The sequence below is a fragment of the Paroedura picta genome, chromosome 2 (assembly GCF_049243985.1).
Source record: "Paroedura picta isolate Pp20150507F chromosome 2, Ppicta_v3.0, whole genome shotgun sequence".
Lineage (NCBI taxonomy): Eukaryota > Metazoa > Chordata > Lepidosauria > Squamata > Gekkonidae > Paroedura > Paroedura picta.
Genome location: NC_135370.1, coordinates 73,393,193 through 73,417,128, shown reverse-complemented (window position 1 = coordinate 73,417,128; position 23,936 = coordinate 73,393,193). Strand labels below are relative to the sequence as shown.

Here is a 23,936-nt window from a genome sequence, read left to right as displayed (position 1 = left end):
AGGACCGTGCTGGAGCTGTCCAAGTTCTGCAGGCCCTATAAAATGGAGCTCTTCCACCAGGTCTTTGGTTGAGGTCGGGGCTAGGAACAACTGGGGCAATGTGGTACCATCATGTGATCCTCTCATCCTGTGACAACTGACTGATAGGAGTGGAAGGGGGGCTATGCCACCTTCTTATAGTTTATGTTTTTAAGGGGAATGGTTTTATTGGAGTTTTTATTTCTTTTATGTAACTCACCAAGAGTCTATGGAGAGTGGTGGGATAGAAATTGAATAAATGAATGAATGAATAGTTTCATTTACAAAGAAGATTTGGTTACATTGCACTGTCTGTTTGAAGAGAACTCTGAAGGCAAAGCAATTTGGAGATGTCTCTTGCGGGAATTAGGCAGCAAAGATGCTGGAGCATAATGGTCAAGGGAGACAGTACACTGAAAAGGCTCTCTGGGGAAAGGAGGTGAGAGTAAGTTTGAGCTGCCAGATTCATGCTATGATGTGTAGGGGCTTCTGTCTTTCACCAGGCATTTCAGTGGGCCAACAATGGCTGCAGAGGTTCTACTATGCTACAGTGGAAAAGGGTCACATGTCATTAGTCTTTTCAACAATAAATTGGTTAGGGTTGCCAACAGACTAGAGAAAAATATCCTATTCCTTTAATAGAGGATTGATGGGATATTATTTGTTATTTGCCTCCATGCTATGAAGAACCTCACCTTCCCATTACCACACATTAAGCATCTGTTAAGGGCCACCACCACACATGCCTGATCCCAAAGCTCTAAATTCAACATAATGAATACTCAGGGCCATTCTGCACTGATTCTTTGTAGCAGGAGTGTGGCAAATTGAAATCGCTACTAATTTGCAGTTATATACAATGTCGTTAACAATCTGCCACACTCCTGAAACCGATCCGCAAAAAGCGCTTAGTTGTAGCGCTTTCAGGGAAATCCCAAAAAGTGGATTCACCCTCCGGAAAGCGCTACACTCTTGCAACCAATCTGCAACACTAGCGGGAAAGTTCTGTGCGTTACCATTGTTGCGGTTTCTGCAAAGTCCCTCCCCCTGGCTCTCTCCTCTGATCTTCCGGCGAAGCGATCGCCATTTTTCTCTCTCGGAGCGAGCAGAGATCAACACACCGGTGAGCCTTTGTTTACCCAGCGAGGCTTCCTCAGCTGCAGTCCCTCCCCAGAGCTGTTTTAAGTCACCAAGCACCAAGAACCATACAGCCCCGTTTGATGGTTTATTTTCCCTTTATTTTTGGCCGAAAATCGCACCCGTGCGGGGGGGGTATTTTTTTTCACTCGGGGGGAGCGTGGCAATGATGAAACGGCAGCTCAAACACCACCTGCTAGCTAGATGGGTCTCTCTGTTGCAACGAATCAACGCAGATTCGTTGCAACGTGTTTTTTTTTTAACCTGCCTTAAAGGGAAAAGGGCTTTTCGGGAGCATGATAACAGCCGCCCATTGGCTGCTCGTTTGCTTGATGGCCAGGGGCGGGACAAAGCTTGGCAATATCACTTCCTGGCTAGCGATTTTTGCTGAGACCGGAAACCTGTGGGAAACGATAAAAACACAACTGGATTCCACTACAAAGGCAGGTATGCATAACGACGAATTCCACTATTTAAAATGGCGTTTTTTTGTTCCGCAAACAATTTGCAACATAGATCTTGGTGCAGAATGGCCCTCAGTTTTCTGCTACAAGTAACAGTGGATTGCAAAAGTATCCATCCCTTTCAGTGTTTGTCCTGTTTTGTCACATTACAACCTGGAACTAAGTTGGGTTTTGGGGGGGGGGGTCTGTTAGCACCATTCGATTCTCACAACATGCCTACCACCTTGAAGGTGCAAAATATTTTTCATTGTGACACAAACAGTAAAGACAAGAAAAACTAGAAATCATGACTGAGGAAGTATTCATCCCCCCTTGCAATGACACTCCTAAATAAGATCCAGTCCAACCACTTAACTTCAGAAGTCACATCATTTGTTAATTAGGGTCCACCAATATGCAATCCAAGGCACTGGCAAACCACCCCGTATTGAGTCTGCCATGAAAACACTAGAGGGCATCACCCCAAGGGTCAGGCATGACTCGGTGCTTGCACAGGGGATACCTTTACCTTTAATATGCAATCCAAGTGGCACATGATCTGCCAGAGGTTGCCTGTATAAAGAGAGTTGTTCTGAAAGGCCCCTGACTCTGCAGCACCACTAAGCAAGCAACATGAAGACCAAGGAGCACCCCAAACAGATCAGAGACAAAGTTGTGGAAAAATATAGGTCAGGGATCGGTTATAGATGAATGAATATCTCATGGAGCACCATTAAATCTATTATAAGAAAATGGAAATAATATGGTAGCACTACATACCTGCCAAGAGAAAGCCACCTTCGGAAACTCACAGACTGAGCAAAGAAGGCATTTATTTATTTATAATTTGATTTCTATGACCGCCCGTCTTGGCATAGCTGTCTTGGGATAGTTTACAACAGTTCTATAAAATGATTATATTCAATACACAATAAAAACAGTAAAAACAATTTAAAAGGCTCACTATAGCTGCCAAATATAATGATCAGTCCAGAATGGGAGAAAGGTGCCATGCTAACCTGGCCCTAAGGAAATACGTTTGTTCTCCTGCCCAGTTGAATGAGCTCCCAAGAGAGATTAGGGCCCCATCCGAACTCTCTGAGTTCCACAGGGCCTGTAAGATGGAGCTCTTCTGCCAGGCCTATGGTCGAAGCCAAATATATCCAAATCTTGGGCCTTCTGCTCTTCTGTTCTCCTTTCCTCTTCTGACACCTCTTCTATCTAAAACCAGGCAGGTTATAACTCACCAAATTCTAGTAACTTGGCTGATGCTACTATGTCTGATTGTTGTTCTAAATTTTATTCTGTTTTATGTTGTTTTATGTCAAGTATGCTGGTTTTTACTGTGTTTTAATTTTTGTAAACTGTCTCAAGATGATATGTCCAAGAGGGACAGTAACTAAATCCCTAAATCAATCAATCAATCAACACTTAAGGAGCTGCAAAGATCCGTGGTGGAGATGGGAGGATCTGTTCATAGGTCCACATTAAGACATACAGTTTCTGAGATCTGACCAGATCTGGCTGCACCATGCAACTTCCTTTCTCCCACACTCTTTTAGACAATACCAAAAACTGATTTACCATTCTAGGGTTGTGCACTGCTTAGAGTGTTGGGCTCAGAAAACATGTGGTGAAAGCCTCATTAATCCAGGAAGTTCACTGGGTGACCTTGGGCCAGTTGCTATTTATCAGCTTAACTAATCTTAAAAAGTTGTTGTGACAATAAAATGAAGAAGAATAGTTGGTTTTTACACTCCGCTTTTCACTGTTTGAATGAGTCTCAAAGTGGCTTACATTCGCCTTCCCTTTCCTCTCCCCACAACAGACACCCTGTGAGGGAGGTGAGGCTGAGAGAGCCCTGATATCATTGCTCGGTCAGAGCAGCTTCATCAGTGCCATGGTGAGCCCAAGGTCACTCAGCTGGCTGCATGTGGGGGAGCGCAGAATCAAACCCGGCTGGCCAGATTAGAGGCTGCTGCTCTTATCCACTAGGAGGGATATTCTTGAAAAGCTGTATTCACACAGGATAAAAACGTGTCTTAAAAATCAGTGTGCGTTCATAGTGTCTGGCAGCAAAACCTAAATTTCTTTCTTGCTGCAACCTGTTGAGAGTCTGGCAGCAAAACCTAAATTTCTTTCTTGCTGCAACCACATACTTCCACCCTTATTTCTATCATTTTAATAACTGTCTTCATTAGCCATAATAATGTTGAGTTTGTGTGTGGACAACACACATACTATGTGATTCACCCTCAGTGGGGGATCTGCCTCCAATAGGGAGAGGGCCAATTCTGGGTCTTTCCCACCCCCACCCCCTGTTCTCCTCCTCCTCCCTACTGGAAGAAGAGCCAATCTGTTCTGTTGACCTGCTTCACACAAGGTAAATCAGGCTGGAAAGCGAGGGGTGAGGGGAGGAGAGTCAGTCCCACTCACCAGCCCTGTGGTGGCGAGTGTGGCATCTACTGTGGTCTTCCACCCATCTGAGACCAGGGGAGGTGAGGGAGGAGAGAGCTGGCTGCTTGCCGGTCCTGTGGTGGTGAGTACGGCCTCTGGTGTGCCATCTTGCCCAGCTGCCTGATAGTGCATGTGTGTGTGTGTGTGTGTGTGTGTGTGCGTGGGGGGGGGGGGAAGCTAGCTCCCTGCCAGTCCTGCAGCCGTGAAGGAAACCTGCTTTGCCCCAGACCTCCTGCTCCTTGAGGAGCAAGAGAAGGAGGGTCAGGTTCACTCTGGGGCACCACAGGAGCTGGCCCTGATCACTTGCAGGGCTGCCCCGTGGTTGCTGCTGGTGCCTGTTTCATTCCTGCATGCAACAGGCTTTGTCTCTGGTTGAAAATAAGGTTGGAATTTAACATATTATGCACACGCTATTTCCTGTTTGCCATGTAATTGTGCGTGAGATTCACAGAGTAAGTCACATGACTTTACAAATTATGTTATGTTAAAAGAATTGACAATCAGGAACAACTTTCTTGTTTACCTCTAGTAACAGCTGCACAATAAGTTTGACTTAGAATGGCAAAGTATTAAACCCCACATTACATATTAATGACTGAAAATGATGTTAATTATTCAGTCATTCAAAGTCCATTGAGACTAGGGAAATTGCTCTTTAATGCTGGGTTTCTTCTTTCCTAACATGGCTGCTTTCAGAAGACCTGCTTGGCAGGCATTACTGCTGGATGCAGGGAAAGCTCAGGCTTCAGCAGCAGTTAGGCGAGGGTCAAGAAAGTCAGCTTTGGTGGGATCCTATCTATGGTAAAACAGATGTGGGCTGTAGCAAGATTACTTGTGTCCAGGAAAGTCAAGGCAGACAGGCTAGTTGTGGAGATCAGTGAACACATGTGGATACACAGGGCAAATAAACTGCAGGGCTCAGATTTGGAATGAAGGAATCCCCTCCTAAGAGAGATTTGTTCAGCCCAGTCTGTAATTTTAGGTGACTATCCCACATCTTCCACTGACACTTTTTTATGATCCTTGAACTACCTGCATTTTGGCCTGGGTTGCTGCTACTAGTTCTACAGCACAACACTATGAAGAGTTCCTACAATGTAAGCCCACTGATTTCCCAAGAAGTGAGCAAGAGAGCCATAGGGAGACTGAGGGTGCCATGTGGTCATAAAGGTTGGCCACATGAGATCCAATCATTTCCCTTGTCACTAGCATCTGAGCCATTCATAATTAGATGCAAAGCAAAAATTAAATAAATACAGCTTTTTAAAGCATAGGGCATAGTGATGAGAAAATTGAATTCTTGTTGTCATGAAGCTGTCAAAAGGCTCAGGAATTTGTTTATTATTTCTCCAAAAGAGTTTAAAAGCTATCATGCTTTTGAAAATCCACAGGAATGAATGCTGTAAAGAAAGAATATAAAAGCAAAAGTTTCCTGCAGTCTAATATCTAGGAATACCCTGCCTTAGATCCAAAGATGTCCTTTTGCATAGGGAAGGTGGCTTCTGCTCATACAACAACTGTTTTACATCTTGCACTAGAATATTGTACAAAGGCATTTGTGAAATCCAAATATATACTTATGTTTGTGCAAAAGACTCTGAATTTGCACAATTTCATGGACAAACAGAAATAGAAGAATTGCAATAGAATCCTCATATTGTAGCATTGCATGACTTCCTGTATAGCATACTAGCTAGCTACTCTTTTACTATTACTATTACTATTACTATTACTATTACTATTACTCATTTGATTTGTATCCCACCTCTCAGCATCACAGGGTGGCTAATGGTATCAATAAAATACAACATCAGTTACATTAAATGTCATTTTAAAATCATAAAAATAATGTAAAACATACACAATAAAACTAGGATTAATACCCCCCCAGTCACCAATTTGCCATGATCATAGATGAGCCCAATACTTATCAGCACAGTTTCCAATGTAACAGTGAAAAAGGGGGAGTGTATGTAAGGGGCAGCCTGTTGTTGCTTCGTTATATCTGCACTGGCCTCAACCAAAGGCTTGGTGGAAGAGCTCCATTTTACAGACCTTGCTCTTCATGGCTCTTTGGATCCAAAGATTATATAATCTGACCATCTCAAGACTGGTTTGAGCCCTGTTCATATGGGAAGACTTCCTCCTCTGATCTCCCTTTCTATGTTGGAAAACCAGGTGTGTGCACCATCTGTTACTATGGTCCTTTACAAGTATCTTCCATTGTAAAATAATTATAATTTATTCTAAAAGGGTGCAACCACATCTGAAGCATAAATCTGACAGCCGCTACTGTGATGTCTGAAAGACAAGTAAACTGATCCGGTGCATGTTTGCTTGAAAGTAAGCCTTTACTTCCAAGAGATAGTGCATAGAATTTGCTGTGCAGCTGGATCCCACCTCTCTTTACTGGGAAGTAAGCCCCACTGAGCTTAGTGGGGCTTACTCCCAAGAAAGTGTGCATAGGATTGCTGCCAAGAATATGCTGAGAATCCTGGCAGTAAACTAGCATACCTTACGTCTGACTTGCCAAGAGACATGGGTATAAGCTCTTGCAATGATAGAATTTTAATCACTGGAATTACTTGCAGCTGCATGTGAATGTAAATAATAATATAAGCAGAGCCCTTTAGCTAATAGCAATTGACATTGCTATCTTTCAATAATTTGTCTCATCTTGTGTTTGTTGTTCTGTTGATCAGCAGCAGCAGAAGCACCTCTACAGACAATAGTTTCACAATCCAGGCAATGTCCTGCATGAGATAAACAAGTGTGAGTGTTAGTTCCTATCCGCTGCTCCTCAGGAACCCCTCCAGTTCCAAAAATGAGGCACTGAGTGAAAGCAACTATTCCTGTTTTCTCTTTCCTGGATCCTGCTGTGCTCTTATGCACCTCTACTTTTCCAAGTCCAATAAGCAATTGTTTTTGCTTCTCAAGACCCTGGAAGGTTGCAAATATTTCTATATGGAATCTAAAAAGTTCTGTTTGTTTTCACTCTGCCCAACTCACATTACATTTGAATTCCCCCCCCCCCCTTAATCGTATGCAGCACACACACACAGGCGAGCATGCATGCTTTGTTAAGGTAGCACTCAAGGGAGCGAATGCCAAAGTCAAGCTTGCAACATGTAACCTTAGCCCTGCCTTTTTGATTGCATTCCCAGTTCTTAATTACATAATCCCATCCAATGAAAATATATCACCCTCTCAGGCATGGCCAGAAAAGGCAACCACGGCCCCCTCCCCCACCTGGGGTTCTTTGCAGTGCCCAGAAGCCCCATCTTTCTGGGGCGGGACTATTATTTCTTAGCAGTGCCAAGCAGAGGTCTCTGGGCACAATGTTTGTACTAATAACAGACCATTGTGGGGGGGGGGGGAGAAGAAAGGAGTTGCCTAATTTATCCAGTCACAGTATTCCCCTCCCCCTTTTCTCCCAATGCCTGCATATTCGCATTTTACTCGCAACCCTGTTTGCAAGCCAAGGCCGGGCCCAGCCGTTCCTCAGCCCTTGAGAGGAATGTTTGGTGAAATGAGGCACAGAAGGAACGCAGGCAGCAGTCCTGCTCATTGTTTCCATTAGATTTGCTTCGGGGTTATCCATAGAATCCAAGAACTGGAAGGGGCCATCCGGGCTGGCCATCTAGTCCAGCCCCTGCTCAGTCCAGGGGTGGCCTAAACATCCCTAAAGAGTCTTGGACTTCAGGTTCATAGTACCAGGGAGTTCTTCTTTAGGGAGGACAGAGATCCTGGGAGCAAATAGCCTTCCAGGAACCTCATTCCACAGACCTGCCTTTCAGTGGCTGTGCCGCATCTCAAGCACTGGGTTCTCTGGCGCGGTGGATTGTGTCCATCCCAGGCCTTTAAGCATGCAAGTCATTGGGTCACTGAGATACAGCACAGTTCCAGAGGGTACCCTCTTGGTCAGCAGCAGAACTGTTATCTCCGAGTCCAGTAGCCCCGCAGTGACCAACAAGTCATCTTGTTCCAAAAGGTGTCCCACAGAAGGGATCTACCTTGGAGAAGCATGCATGGTTTGCCGCCTGAACGCAATGGCTCCCTAAGGAACAGTTTTTTGGGAATGGAATAAACTTAAGATGTTGAGGAGACGGTCAGCTCTGATCTCCGGGGCTCTCAAGTGAATGCTTTAGGAACAGGCCAAGAAGTGAACAGCGTCTCAGTAAATCAAGCCCTGTCTGGGAATTAGGAAACTGTTTTGGATGTGAGGGTTGTGTGTGTGTGTGTGTTTGCTGTTTAGAACCATGCCATTAAAAAAAAAACCCAACCCTTCCCAGAGAGTGTAACTAAAAGGCAGTGACCGGGAGACAGCTTAACCGCTGTGACATTTAAAGCAGTCCTGTGCCTCCATCCCCCCCCCCCATCTGCATTGGAATATAAAACCTATAGTTTATTTTCACAGTTTCTTCAACCAATGCCTTCTTGTCTGACATGTGCAGGCACATTTGTTGGAAATGGCTCTTGTGCACTTTCAGGCCCATATTCATAGAATTCACACAAATGAAATCTCAAAGAATGTGGCCACCTCTGCGTTCACCAGTGCCTAGCTCAGGGATGGTTCATCCGTGTCGCACATGTGGCACAGGCTGTGGGCCCTGCACTTCCAGGGCCCCATAAAGTGCCTTCCCCCCCGGAGATCAGGGCTGTAGCCTCTCCTTCCCGCTTTGCCCCCTTCAAGGACACTCAAAGTGTGGGAAGCGGGCGGGGGGAGGCGGTTGACTGCGAGCCTCACCGGAGCTTTGGCCGGGCCAAGGGTATCATGATGCCCTTTCCACTGTGGGTAGGGGGCACTGCCCCCAGTCTGGCTGCTCCTGCTGCAATTGTAATCTGCTAGGGCCCTGCAAATCCTTAAACCTCTGGTACTGTGGCCCCGCAAATCTTTAATCCACTCCTGGTCTAGCTACCTGGGTGGTGGCACCTGGGTGGGGTAGACTTTGCAGGGAACTGAGAGGTGAACAGGAATATGATGCCAAAGTGCCCTTCCAAAATGGCCATTCTCTCCAGGGGCATTTAGGGCAGTAGGCGGCCCTCCCTTCCTGGAGAGCTCCAAGCCCCACCAGAGGCGGGCAACCCTAACCAGGCAGGAGGTCAGTGAGTCCTTGCCTTCCCTGGAAAGATTTGCCTTCTACTCCGAAGGTCGTTTCGGTGCATGCGGTTCCTTAGTAGTTAGGGAAAAGCACTCTGCACATGCTTCGGTGCTCCAGAGCGGAGTCTCCTCGCCCCAAACAGGCCGCGCTGGGAAGCTGTGGCTGGGAGGCAAGGCTGCTCCTGGAACCCGAGGAGTCCACGCCCGTCCATGCCTCCGTGACCGTCCCAGCGGGGAGGGGGTCCCCTTGGGCCCCCCAGCGGCGGAGAGGGCGTGGTCGCGGCGCCCCAGGGAGGCCTCCTAGCCCGGGCGGGGGCGGTAATTGCAGACCCGGATTCGGTTTGCGCCGAGGGGGACAAGCTCGGGCAGGGCCTTGTGGAGTGTGGAGTTCGCCCTCCCGCTTCCTTCCCTTCTTCGCCAGAGTAGCAGCAGCACTCGGGCTGCCTTTTTCTAGCCCCCCCGGGGGAGGGGGTGGGGAAGGGGGGCACGCCAAGATCGGACCCCCCCCCCAATCCCTCCGCAGGCAGGCTGAGCGGGCCGAGGGGGAGGGCTCCGGATCTCTCCCCACTCCTTCCAGCAGGCTCCGGGGAGTAGAGGAGGGGAGAGAGCCCGGCGCACCTAGGAGCGCGGTGGGTGGGTGGGTGGGTGGCTGGCTGGGAGGGAGGGAGGGAGGGGAGGCTGGCTGCTGGCTGGGCGCTTCCAACGTCGGATCTCGCCGGGGTGAACCGTAGTTCAGCGTTTGATCCTCCGCCTCGGGGCTTGATCGTTATGTTTGAAGGAGGACAAATTGTCCCTGCTTAATGATACCCTTGGCCCGGCCAAAGCTCCGGTGAGGCTCGCAGTCAACCGCCTCCCCCCGCCCGCTTCCCACACGCGCGCCGAAGTCCTGGGCCGCCGGGCCTGAAGGTGGCCAGCCCCAAGCGTGAGTCCAGGGCCACCTTCAAGACCAACCGAGTTTCCTTCTGCGGATAAGCTTGCCTGTGCTGGCCTCACCGCTCCTCAACAAGCAGCGCGGTCATCCTTCCTGCCTCCTTCCATGGATCTTCTGCAAAATTGAATCCTGGGATAAAATGTGGAACAAAGTTGGAGTCCGGGGGCACCTGGAAGACCAAGAAAGCTTTAGTCAAGGGAATAAGGTTTTCTGTGCATGCACGCTTTGCCAGATACTGTGAAACAGAATTTCCTCAATGCTTACAACAGCAGGCAAAAGCTGACACCTTGAATAAAACGTGGTTGGTCTTACGGGTGCCCCTGGACTCAATCATTATTCTGCTGTTTCAGACCATCTCGGTAACCCACTGGAAGGTGGCCAGGATGCAGGGAAAGGGGCCTCACTTGCTGTGATTGGAGAACAGCCTGGAGGGAGCAAAGTGGGGGTGAGCATGAGCAGGACCATTTTATGCCACCCACCAAATGCATCCCCCCCCACTTCTCACATCACCCCCCTTCCAATTGTCCCCAAGAGTCTGCTAGTTCTTCTAGCATCCCAGTGGTTCCCTTTGATCTGAGTTGTGTCTCTTGACCTCAGTAAAGAAATGACCAGGCAGAGTTCTCTCTTGGGCTGCATCCGTCGCTTGATGTTACCCTCTCTGAATGCTTGCTTCAGGTAGGTCTGCCAACTGCCGAGCAGGCTGGGAGATCTCCCAGAATCACAACTGATCTCCAGACTACAGAGATCAGCTCTCCTAGAGAAAATGGCTGCTTTGAAAGGTGGGCCTTTTAGCACACCCCAAGTCCTGTCTTCCCCAAGCCTCACTGCCAATTTCCTGATTTCCCAACCTGGAGTTGGCAACTCCAGCTTCTGGGGTCCCCCCACTCCTCATTTACCTTTGGCCAGTCCTACAGCTTCCTGAGGTTCTTTTCCCCTGCTGGACAACTGCACCCCAATCACCAGTTCCCCTGAGTCTCACAGTAAGCTCTGCTTCCCCTCCCCAGGTCACAGTAGGGTGCTGCTGGGCCCAGTGGAAGTCTCATCTTTAGGGCTTCATTTGAAACAGGCATGACCAGAACTTGGGCCTAGACCAAGTTTGCACCAAGAGAATTCAGCTCTAAGCAAGAACTAATAGGGGAGAATGCAAGTTAGCATGTGGAGAGGGCTTCTGGTTTATTTTGGCCCCATTGTTTTTTTTTTTTTGACAAAGAGGCTACCTGCAAATTGGATGTCACCTAATGCAGATTGACAACATACATGCCATCTCTCTGTGCAGCCATTCTGAATTAGGGTATTTTAGTCATCCATTGAAGATCCATAAATCCATGGATATGTGTCATATTTGATAAGAACAACATCACCACACATTATCCTCTAAAAGCTTCTAGTCCTCATGGTCAAAGGGTAGGAAAACGGCTTTCCAGTTTTGCTGAATGTTGCTTTAACATTTTGAGGAGGCTGGACAGGACATCCAGTGCTCAAGGAGAGGAGCTTCAATGTCTCTCAGGTGAATGTCTCTCTCCATGGTGCTTATTTAGCTCCTATCATTTATTGCCCATGGCTACTCCTCTTCATTGCCCCATGCCATGACCATTCTAAATTCTCTAAGTATGCATTATTTTGTCATCAGCATATGTCCCACATGATTTGCATCTGCTATCCTCAGGATAGAATTTGAGTATCTTTGGCAAAGAGCTCAACATTTGTGTGTGCGCGTGTGTATAAAACACACAAGACTCTGTCTGTGCCTCATATTACCTATGGCTCTCCTCCTCATCTGAAACAAGTATCCAGCATATTTACCTATTGGGTCAACTGGGCTCCTGTTCTAGTGCCAACTTGTTCCTGCCTCTGTTGCCCTGTCATGTTCCCTCTTAAGGCATCGCTTGCTGTGCCTTCAGCGGGCTGGGCTCCAGTGGTTGATTCATTGCAACAAAAATATGAGAGGAATTTGGAATTGGCTTTTTAATCCTTGTGATGCCCTGGAGGCATCTGTCTTCATCTTGGTCTCCACGGATGCAGTCAACTCGAGGCTGTACCCCTTGAGCACCTGTCACTCACCTCCCTCAAAGCACTAAAGATGGAGACCCACCTTGTTCATCTTAATCTATGCCTATGGGCTTCCATCTGATGAAGAATTCTCCAATTCAGCTTCTGAGAGCCCAAGTGATGATGCACCAAGCCTTTTCATGTGTTGGCAAGTGGCTCCACCTTCATCCTTTGCCCTTGGATTAGCACCTCTGCTATTATCCAATTATTTTTTCTGTGTCTTGCTGTGCCTTTGGAATATCTTCATCAGATTTGCAAAAGTAGAAATTGGTGCAACCAAGTCTTTTGTGAATGGTGTGTGACAACATATAAGGTGGGCTAGAGGTGGTTGAGTTAGAGTGAACGGAGAAGAGAGGGAGGAAGGTAGCAGCAGATGGAAAGGAGTAAGGGCACAAAAGAAAGAGGAAGATACGGGTTTAAGAGGGCTCCTTGTCCCCGCCCAGGCTTGGCAGCGGCGTGGCCTTCCCCCCAGCCATGGTGTGGCCTTCCTGGCAGGGCCAGAAGCACACCCGGGGCCTTTTCAAGGCCTCGGGTGTGCTTCAGGGCCCGGTGGGAAGGCCTCCTTCCCCCCCTACCCCACAGCAGCGGTGCGGCCTTTCCGCCGGGCCTAGAAAGACAATCGGGGCCTCTTTGAGGTGCCTGATGTGCTTCTGGGCTCGGTGGGAAGGCTTCCTTCCCCCCTCCCTCCTGGCGGTGGTGTGGCCTTCCCGCCAGACCTAGAAGCACACTCGGGACCTCTTTGAGGCCCGGGTGTGCTGCTGGGCCTGGTGGGAAGGCCTCCTTACCCCCTCCCCTTCAGTGGTGGCGCGTTCTTCCTGCCCGGCCTAGCACACCCGGGGCCTCAAAGTGCTTCTTGGCCCGGGGGAAGGTCTCCCTCTGAACTCATGCTGTCGCATCTGGCTGGAATTCTGTCCTATCCTGGTGAGGGCCCAATCAGAAGACGCTTTGCGCCTTCAGACTGGGCCTTCCCCCGACTGGCTAGAACTCTTGTCTATCCTGGTGAGGTCCAGCCCTGCCCACTCTCCACCCACTTAGCCCTTAACCAGTTATTTATACCACTCCCTGAGTGGTTTAAAGATGGGTGAATCAGAAAATACAAATGGTCCCTTAACTCACTATGTATGAAATGAGTGAGATTATATGAACATGGGACTATCAGAAGCAGAACACAACAAATGGACTGTTTGCAATAAAGCCTGGGAACAAAGCTTGATAGTGTGAGGTGCTGTTTGCTTCCCCGCCCCCAATAGAGATGTATGCCTCTGAAAATAGCAGTGCAGTTTGTAAGTCATATCTTGTTCTTCCACAATAAATGAGTAAGAAGACATATTTTATATGGATAAATGGACTGGGGAGATACTGGAGAGGCTGACCACAGTGGCCCGATTTGTCACATGGTGGCGGGACATTCAAAGACGTCTGGATGTGTGATCTGTTGGGACACATTCAGGGTGGAATTCAACCTGGGGTACAGTTCTAATTCATGGAGAAGATATGAGGTCACCTCTAGCCACCTACCACAATCCAGTTTAGTCCAAAGTGCTTCAAACACAAAACAAGAACTAGGAGGGTATGCACAGCCAATAACTCTGTAGTATATTTAACAGTCAGCACATTAAAATATTTTCAACAAAATTAAATAAAAGTAAACAAAAATTCAAAACATTTCTATGGATTTTTTTGTAGATAGGACAGGTAGGGTGTACAGCTGTATGTATGACCTAGCAATCTGCAGGAGAAGACATGGCCTCAGGAGTGCACCCATGCACACAGATTTCTCTAAACCAGTGATCTTGAGCTGCTCCATCTCTGGATCTTTTCCTGGTCTAGGGAGCTGTAGGAGTCAATGCTTGGTTGAGCTCTTGCTGGGAATCCCCCAGCTCAATCTCTCTATGATTCATATGCTTGACAAAACTTTTCCCCAAACATGTTAGGAATGGGAGCTCTCATTTCCTGTAACTCCCACCACTAAACTATGGGGGGGCCATTCTGTGTCCACTCATTCAACAGAGGCAGAGTGGGGAACTCCCCTGCAGACCATGACCCATGGAGGCCTCCCTCCGGGTGTCAAGAAGTGCTTGACACAAGCACTCTTGTCTGGACATGAAGGGGTTGTGACTCTTTGAGTTAACTTAGAAGAATCATGCATCATACAATCAAGACACCTGCCATTAAATAAAGATCAAACAGTGATAGAAAAATAGGCACACCAGATTCATGCTCTTATAAAGGATCTTGCTCTCCTGAATATGGCCCCATCTGCTTCCAATTTATAGCCTTCTCAGATGCCTAACATTAGTTAGTTTGCAAAATGTGTAGTGTAGGATGTGGCCAGCAGAAGAAGGAGGATGCCTGGGTCTCTGAGGGGCAATAAGTGCGAGAGCAGCAGAAATTAGGGGACTCAGGATCTCGTGAGGAACAAGAAAGCCTGCAGAAATTCCAAGTGTCTTCCCCATTGCACAGGGAACCTCACCAAGGCCCCTCTCTCTTTTTTGAAATTTAACAGATACAGTTGGCATGTTTTCAAGCTTTTCTCCATTACCAGGAAGGCAAAAAGTACTCATTTTAAAAAAGAAATTAAAGTTGAGATTATCTAGATAGGGTTTATGATTTCAAATTCTAATAGGGTTCCATATTGCAAATAATGGAATAGTTTTATACATTTCATTGAAGAGGAAACTTGTGTCCCCGAATTCTAGGGTGACACGATGCAGCCTGGGATTAGTTTCTCAAAAAGTTGATGACACAGAGAAACCAGCAAAAACTCCTGTACTGAGATTCATCTGGAAGCCAGGGAGGAAAACTGGAATCAACCCAGGGCTTGTTTTCTGGCCTTTATCATTTTACAAGGTCACTCAGTTCTTCTCTCACAAAGAAAGTAGTTTCCCCTCTTCCTCTGTTTTGCACTTGATTCTCTCCCCACCCCCTTGAATGTGCCGTGTTTTCTGATGGTATTGCTCGATATGTAGAATAAAGTGCTAGTGAGATTATAGAATGTCATAGCATTTTAGGCTATGTGACTTCAGACGGCAATAGATTATATTTTGAAATAGCCCCCAATTAAGACAACTCTGTGTGCGTGAAAAATCAGGGGAAATAGTTTGGCGTTGCTTTGCTGTTGCATTGTTCTACAGGTATGGATTCTGTTCTACATGTGCATTAAAATTATGACGTAGACTGAAGAGCAATCCTAAACTCTAATATGCACAATGGCTCTTGGAACAGCTTCCAAGTCTCCCACAGCCTTCAAAGCGGGGAAAAACCACTCTCAATTTGGGTCAACATATTCAGAAGACTGGCCTAATATGGGTGCAGCTGATGATTTCACCATTAAACCTGCCCTTGCAGATCGCTGAGCTTTCTTTGGGCCCTGACTATTTGTTTGCTAGAGTGTTCCCTTGTCTTTTTTCCTCCAACCTCTCCAGGGCAGTGGGCAGCCCATTGGTCATGGATCCCAACAGCATCTGCCGCAAGACCAAGAGACTGGCTGGGAAGCAGGCTGAACTGTGCCAGACCGAGCCAGAGATAGTACAGGAAGTTGCCAAGGGCGCCAGGCTGGGCGTGCGTGAATGCCAATATCAATTCCGCTTTCGCCGCTGGAATTGCACCAGCCACAGCAAATATTTTGGCAAGATCCTACAGCAGGGTGAGCAGAACAATCTCTGTTGCTTGGGAAAGGGGTTTACCCTTTGGGGTTCTCTCTTGAAGGGCAGGGAGAAAACATATTTTACATGGCTCAGGCAGAAATGGCTGATAGCGGGAGATCTCCTAAAACAAATGGAGATTTGCAGTGCCATGGAAGCTTTGCTCTTGATAGCCTCTCACTTCAGTATCTTGGGAGGTGAGCAGTGGGAGAGAAAAGCACTTTGTTAATCAAAGCCTGGGATATGTTTGGAGGTGGGTCTAGGAGCATAGCTATAATTTAACATTTGGTGCACAAAGAAAACTTCCAAATGTAACACTCAAGGAATTATAGAATTTAAATCTGTTAATTTGAGTTGAAGCTCTCATAAATACTCATTTGGATTACAGGGTTTAAAACAGCAAAAGTAAAGATATAAAATATATGTTTTTCAAAATACATTGTACATTAGTACAATGTATTTTGAAAAATATATATTTTATATCTTTACTTTTGCTAGATTTCCCCAGTTTTTTTAAAAGCATGCAGAGTACTACTCCCATTTTATCTGAAGATCTCTGTAGATGCAAATTTATATTGCCTGGTGGTATTATGCTTCTGGGCAGCCGAATGGAGAGAAATGCAGAGGACGGTACTTATCTGCCTGTTGCTCTGTCTGTGCCTGATTGTTGAAGGTCATCCATGAAGTCAAGCAGTTTTTCCTGTTGTATCTCTCTGAAACTCACCAAGGCTTACCTATAAATGCCCAATGCATTTCTGCTCTTCCACACAAAATATGATGTTGAGGTTCTATGGCTGTAACTCTGGATGCATGATTTATGGGGAAGGGGTTAGCTCTTCCCCACACTGTACCTGCTATTGAAAATCCACCCCAGCTTTAAGCATCAGTAGAGAAAAAAGAAAGACTGGAGCCTATTTTATGCCCATCTCATTCACTTACTGAGGCTCAAGGCATTTTTTATTGGGGGGGGGGTCACTTTTGATTGGGAATATGTTATACAGGAGAGTGAATTCCTTTTTCTCTGGTGTGACAATCCTAATCAAGATCAGTTCTCTCCCTTCCCCAACTGCTGTTGAAAGCAAGTTTTGTGTAGAGTGGAGGACTCTAATCTGAAGAGCCGAGTTTGAATCGACAGTCCTCCACATGCAGCCAGCTGGGTGAGCTTGGGCTGCACACAGTTCTTACTGAATTCTCTCAACCCCACCTACCTCACAAGGAAGGGAAGGGAAGGCTGCTGTAAGCCACTTTGAGACTCTCTGGGGGAGTGAAAAGGGGGGTGTAAAAACCAACATTGCTTCTTTTAAAATCAAATTACACAGCTTGGATCCAACAGAGCAGACAGAACAAATTTTTCCCCCTGGGATATAATTTTTCATGTTCCTCCTCCCACTGAAGCCCAAAATGCCTCCTGAATTTTTATTCCCCGGGGTCCCCTGTTCCCCAGGAGCAGCACTGGGAAGCATTTGGAGCTGCAAAGAAAGGAGGTCATGCTTTGTGGGCAGAAACTGTTCTCCTCACATTAAACAGCCAGCTGGATCCAAGCCCATGCGTGGCACCCCAGCCTGACGTGCTGTTGGCAGCCACTTCCCACTTTTCTCAGAGAGCATGGGCAAGAGTATGAAACCTGCATGTAGACAATCCCATTTAATGACTGCATGCACCCATGACTATCTACAGGGAATATACATTCCTGAACTGCTGCCATGTGTGATGGGGTTTGTGTGTATGTGTGTGAGGGGCTGTTGGAAACACATTCTGTGGAGAAGCCTCATCATACACCTGAGCCTGAGTTACTTCCCATTCCATTACACCCAAAGAAACAAGAGAGCCTCAACAGGTGGAAAAAGTGGCCCTCTGGTAGAGAGAGGCAGAAAGCCACAGGATCCTCAGAGAAGCTGGGTGCCAGAAGGATCCAAACTGGACTCTAATTCAGGAAAGCTCTGCTGCCACCAGCCTTTGTGGACCTGCTTGCCCTTCCTCAGGACTTTGCTTTGTTCTCCAGAAGGCAGGGCAACAGCTAGGCCCAGCAGGAGCCGGGTCCCTGGGGAGGCACAGGTTATTGCCACAGGCCGAAGGTTTACTGCTGTGACATGTCTCCCCATCCTGGTAATGAAGCAATTATAGATGCTCCCAGACAACACAGAAGCTTTTAATAAAGCCCAAGAATGCTTCTGTGTCTGGGAGTGATTTACTGCCCCTCCCCCTACCTGCTCTCCCCCCCTCCCCCCTACATGTCCCTCCAGCTTCCTCCGGGCTTCCCAGCAACCTGACTGAGTGGGGCAGGGCAATAAATAACACCCCCTCCCCTGCCCCGTTGCCATCACACTGGATAGTGTGTCGTTTGCTAGCCAGTCCAAGTGGAAGCTCAAGAAAGCAAGGGGGCATAGCTCTGGGCACAGGTGTAGCCATGGGTATGGCGAGGCTGGGATCCAGGAGGCCAAAAGTTCGCATGTGCTAGGCCTGAAATTGCCTGGGCATCTGCGGACTTAGCTTGGAATGGGCTGGCATCGAACTTCTCTTGCCTGATCCCGGAGAGCTGACCTCCATTCCTGGCCCGACTGCCCTGGCCCATTGGGCCCAGGATCCCCTTGCGGACCAGAGGCCAAAGGAGCTCTAGCGGGAGGGCAGGAAAGGAGCAGGCCTTGGGTCCCGGAAGCGCCGAAGAGGGAGCGGCGTGGGTGTGCGTGCGGGGGTGGGGGGGGGGGGCACGCGTGCCTAGATGGCAGCAGGCCTGCCCCCCCCCCCTCCAGCCGGCCCGGGTGGCGGCAGCAGCAGGGCGGCGGGACTGGGGGGAGGCTGACGAGGCCGCCGGCAGGTGCGGCGCCTGGTGCTGAAGCCAGCGTGGCGGAGAATCCCCCCGTGGCTGCGGCAGGCCCCGGCATGGCGAGGGATGCCTGGAACTCATGTCCCGCGGCGGAGGGGCGACTGGCGCCCCGCCGCAAAGGAGGAACCCGCTGGCGGGGCGGGGGGGGGGGGAGGCCACCGGCTCCTCTGCACGGGCTCGTCCATCAGCGCCCCTGCCCCCCCCCCCCCATCCAGCCTCGCCGCCTTCTCAGGCCCGCAGTCGAGAGCTGAGGCGGGGGCCAGGGCCAGGGGGCGGGGGCGGGAGAGACTGTTCAGCCATCCCCTTCCATCATAAACCCCGTCTGGGAGAGCCGGCTTGGTGGAGGGGTGAACGAGCAGCAGCCTCTAGTCTGGAGGAGCCGGTGTGATTTCCCACTCCTCCTCCCATGCAGCCAGCGGAGTGACCTTGGGACATGCACAGTTCTCTCAGAGCTCTCTCAGCCCTGCCTATCTCACGGGGTGTCTGTTGTGGGGAGAGGAAGGGGAGGCGATTGGAAGCTGCTTTGAGGCTCCTTCGGGTACTGAAAAGCAGGATACACGAAACCAACTCTCCTTCCTCTTCTTCCTCACCCTCTCTGTTTTGACAAGCAGGGCTTCTGTGAATTCAACAGGTGCCCAACAAGCAGGAAGCCAACAGGTGCACCTCAGAGGACAGTGCGGGAGAAGTTTCCCAAGCGAAAGCTGAGGTCTGCCTGCGTTGCCTTGCCGTGCCTTTTGTGGCTGGCCCAGGCGGCTCAGGTGGACTGTTGGGCCCAGCCCTCCTTGACGTTCTTGCGCTCTTCTTTTGCAGACATCCGGGAGACGGCCTTTGTCTATGCCATCACGGCAGCCGGGGTGAGCCACGCGGTCACGCAGGCCTGTAGCATGGGCGAGCTGCTGCAGTGCGGATGCGAGGCCACTCGGAGCCGGGCCCCTCCTCTGCCCCCCACCATTACAGGGTCTGAGGGCTCCGCTTGGGAGTGGGGCGGCTGTGGCGATGATGTCGAGTTTGGCTACGAGAAATCTCGCCAGTTCATGGACGCTAAGCGCAAGCGTGGCAAAAGCGACATTCGAACCCTCATCGACCTGCACAACAACGAAGCAGGACGCCTGGTAAGGACAGCCCCCCCCCCCAGCTCCTTGGGTGCCGGGAATCCTCCTGGGCCCTGGCCTGGCTTTCCCCTGGTCCACTCACACAGCTGAAGGAGGTGGCTGATGTTGTGGTGGCAGAGGGTGGCCACTCCAGTCCATGGGGTGGATTACACATTTCAAAATCTTCTTGCATTCCTTATAAGCGGACAACTAACACAGCCTATGAAGGGCTAGGCTGGAACTCTCCAGTCTGAAGAGCTAACGTTTTCTCTGCAGAAATTTTTTCCAAGGAGAAAAGTTTACAAAGTCATTTCCCCCATTTGCCACCTGAAGTGGCACAGCCCATTTGGCCAGTTCAGATTTCTGCCACGACGTCCGCTGCATGAGCATACCAGGCCCCTGTCCTTATGCATGAAGCCACATGGCCTCCCAGAGCTCACGTGTGCCTGACCGGCTTTGGTGTCCTGTCCAATCCGTCACATTGTCTCTTTCACAAAACAGACTATCCTGTGTCACTTCGACAGCAGTTGTGTTCCTCGCTGCACCCTTTTCACCCAGTATTGCTCCCGCTCCATGCTCTCTTGTGCATGCAGCAGCAACCTGTAGAGAATAAGACAGCAATTCATCTTTGGTGCTGATAGTGGGCAAGCACAGACAGAATGTACAGAGGCTGAAGCGAGGGCTTCACAGCCATCGGCTGCATCTAAACACAGGAAGCTGCCTTATACATAGACCGCACTTAGACCATGATAAGTCAGTATTTCTGTTCCGGCAGGCAGCAGCTCTTGGGCAGAAGTCTCTTCTATCTGGAACCTTTTAAGAAAATGGAAAATGGATTAAACCTGGCTGGGACCTTCTGCATGCAAAGTTAATGGTGTTCCAGTCAACCAAAGTTCCCGAACCAAACACAGTAGGGTGGTAGGAGGTCAAGAAACTCTGCTTTGCTGAGTCTGACCTCCATGTGAGGACTAGCATATCCATGTGTGGGTAGTGGAATAATGTGTGTGTATATATGTGTGTACACACACACACATGAGAAAGTATATGTTTTAGTCAGAGCATCCTAACCCAGATTTGCTATGACATTCTACATATCCAACTGAAAGAGAAAGAGCTGTTTTTTTTGTATCCTGCTTTTATTTCCCAAAGGAGTCTCCAAGGAACTTACAATCACCTTCCCTTCCTCTCCCCACAACAGATACCCTGTGAGGTAGGTGAAGCTAAGAGAGCTCTGAGAGAACTGTGACTGGCCCAAGGTTGCCCAGCTGGCTGCAGGTGGAGGGGGAGTGGGGAATAAAACCCAATTCTCAAGATTACAGGCGGCCATTCTTTAACCACTACACAAAGCAGAAGTTAATACTCTATTTTAGAAGAGGGCTACTTGTTAATATTTTAATCAGCTTTGGAAATGTGAAAAGCTTGCTGATTTCCAAAAGCCAATTGATTTCCAATCGTGATAATAATTTTTTTAAATATTTATTTAACCCACCTTTTCATAACGCTCAGGGCAGGTAACAACCTATAAATTACATACAATTATTTTAAAAATAAAAAAATGTTACATTCCTGAATGACCCCAGTTAAAATTTCCAGCCAGGGTTTCTTTTAGTAAGGATCTGATCTTCTAGTTCTCTTCCTCCTCTGCCAGTGAGGCCAACTTTATTGGTGGTTACTGTTGTATTTTGGGCCTTGACCATAAGCCTGATGGGACATCTGCATCTTATAGGACTTGCAGACATGATTTATGTCCCACAGGGCCCTCCCTCCTGGGAGCATATTCCAGCAGGCTGGGGCCAGGGCCGAAAAGGCCTTGTGCTGGCCGAGGACACCTCCTTTAGGCCTGGGACCCTGAGCAGATGTTGATCTGCAGAGTGTAGTGCTCTTGGGAGATCGTAAGGGGAAAGATAGTCCCTTGGGTATGCTGGTCCAAGAGTCTCCCTCCCCATTTCTCATCCTTGCTTAGCTCTTTCTTTATTTTTGCCTGCAATTCTCAATGACTCAAAAGTACTGGAGGTCATTGTAGGATTTTATGTAAGCTCCCTTGTTTTTCCTTTCCCTCTGGCTAGCTCATCTCTGTTTATCCTTGGATGCCCCATAACCAGAGCATGTTTCTTTGGGATGCCTGATTTCTCTTTCCACCTGCCTGCCATCTGGATCAGGTCTCTCCTGCCCCTGCCTGTTTTTTCCACCCCCACAATTTCTCCTGGGGCTCATCCTGGATCACCACCAAAGCTTTACTGGCTGGCAGAAGAAGGAGATGGCATGCTCCGCACCTCAGCCATCACTTCTGTTTAATCTATTGATAATAGTGCAGATAAGTCAACAAGACCCGAGGGGATGGTTAGGCAGTGAATGAGCAGATAGACAGAACAGACAAATCTGTACACTTTTATGCATTGATGAATTCATGTGATAGAACAATGAATCAGGAACGGTTTCAGATTTGTTCTACTGCAAGCTCCCCTAGTAGACTTTAAGGCAAATGACTATTTCAGCCTGCTCATGGCAGACTGGGAGCAATAGTTCTGTTTAAGCATTTCTGATACAATTGATGTGAAGGACTTCAACAACACAGTCATGAGTCTTTTAGGCAGCACATCGATGGCAGGTTCAGTTCCAGCGAGAGCAGACTAATCAGAGCCCTTCTGTTTTTGTACTCGGGGGCAGGGGAGGCCACCATGTTCTCCTTGTCCTTTTCCGCTGGTCACATTCCTCGAGAGCCTATCCCCACATCCCAAGGTTTCTAAGAGATGCCACATCTAGGAGTTGTAGAGAGGAAGGGAATCCTGTGACATTTTGGATCAGAATTTTGTTGGTCTCCATTTGAGGTTCAGAATAAGCCCCCTAGCAGCCACTCTTGGCTGTAGTTCAGAATCATTGGTGGTGGCGAGAGCCAGTTTTGCTTTGGCTCATCTCACTATTACACAGTATGGCTGGCCCTATGAATGGCTTTATCCAGTGATGGCTCCTTCCCCCCCTTTGCAGGCTGTGAGGAATCACATGCGGACGGAGTGCAAGTGCCACGGGCTTTCCGGTTCCTGTGCCCTCCGCACCTGCTGGAAGAAGATGCCCCCTTTCCGGGAGGTGGGCGACCGCCTGCTTGAACGTTTTAATGGGGCTTTTAAAGTGATGGGAGGCAACGATGGCAAAACGCTCATCCCCGTGGGCCGAAACATCAAGCCCCCAGATCGGCAGGACCTCATCTACTCTGCTGACTCGCCGGACTTCTGCGTTGCAAACCGCAAGACAGGATCGCTGGGCACACGGGGGCGGGTGTGCAACAGCACTGCCATGGATGTGAGCGGCTGTGACTTGCTGTGCTGCGGGCGTGGCCACCGCGAGGAGACGCTGCTCCTGGAGGAAAATTGCCTTTGCCGCTTCCATTGGTGCTGTGTGGTGCAGTGCCGAAAATGCACAGTCCGCAAAGAACTCAGCTTGTGCCTTTGAGTGGGTTTCCAAAAGGACACTGCACAGGGAGCAGGGGCAGGGTGGGTGTGGACCCAGCCTGCCACAGACTCCTAGACTGGAGGCATAACCAGGCTAGCATGGTTCCAAGGACATGACGTTGATCTGGCCTGGGGTGACAGAACTGCCTGCCGGGAAATCCAGGGACACACCGGGCCTGCCATGTCTCCCCAGAACACACATTGCCTCCAGAGCTTTGGGGCCCAGCAGAGTCTACTGCATAGAGCACTTGATTACAGACGTGCTCTGCGGCAGGCCCTTCTCAGCCCATGCCAAGCTGCAGCTCCAGAGGGGCCCATCTCGTCCTACGTGGACACAAGATCTTGGAGGCAGCGGTCTCCTGTATCACCTCTCTGCCATTATCATCCCATGTGGGCCTGTGACCATGAGTCATGCACAGATTCCCCGGAGGGATGTGTTATGCCTCACTTATTAGAGGATCTTTACTGTGTTTGAGAGAAGAGAGGCAGAGGTTCCTTGGCTGCTCACTCCCATAGCTTCTTTGCTTCCCATCAGCTAGGGGTGGGGTTGCAGTTTATTTCTACATTAATAAAGCTATTTAAACAAGTGTCCCGCTTTATCCAGTAACACAAAAGGGAGTGCTTCACAAGTGCATTTCATATCGCCTAATAACGTGATGGCTCAGTTTTACCATTCTGTTGTTCAAAGAATCAAGGCGGGGTATGGAGGGTACCAAGGTAGATTTTTCTTAGCATTAATTTATCCCACTAGATGATCCTAACATAGAAAGGTGATCATAACCTGTGTTAAGGACT

The 23,936-nt window shown here is 48.8% G+C and overlaps 1 protein-coding gene across 3 annotated transcripts in view; it reads left to right on the top strand.

Moving 5' to 3' along the window:
* Positions 1–23,729, top strand: part of WNT6 (Wnt family member 6) — a 64,275-nt gene extending 40,546 nt beyond the window's left edge. For 2 of the 3 annotated variants that reach the window (XM_077320743.1, XM_077320742.1), the window contains exons 2-4: positions 15,562–15,782; positions 19,415–19,716; positions 22,681–23,729. In XM_077320743.1, coding sequence (XP_077176858.1) covers positions 15,584–15,782; positions 19,415–19,716; positions 22,681–23,142 — 963 coding nt within the window. In that variant the 5' untranslated portion in view covers positions 15,562–15,583 and the 3' untranslated portion in view covers positions 23,143–23,729. The remainder of the gene's footprint in view (positions 1–15,561; positions 15,783–19,414; positions 19,717–22,680) is intronic. The other variant, XM_077320744.1, reaches the window with a different exon arrangement.
* The last annotated feature ends 207 nt before the right edge of the window (positions 23,730–23,936 follow it).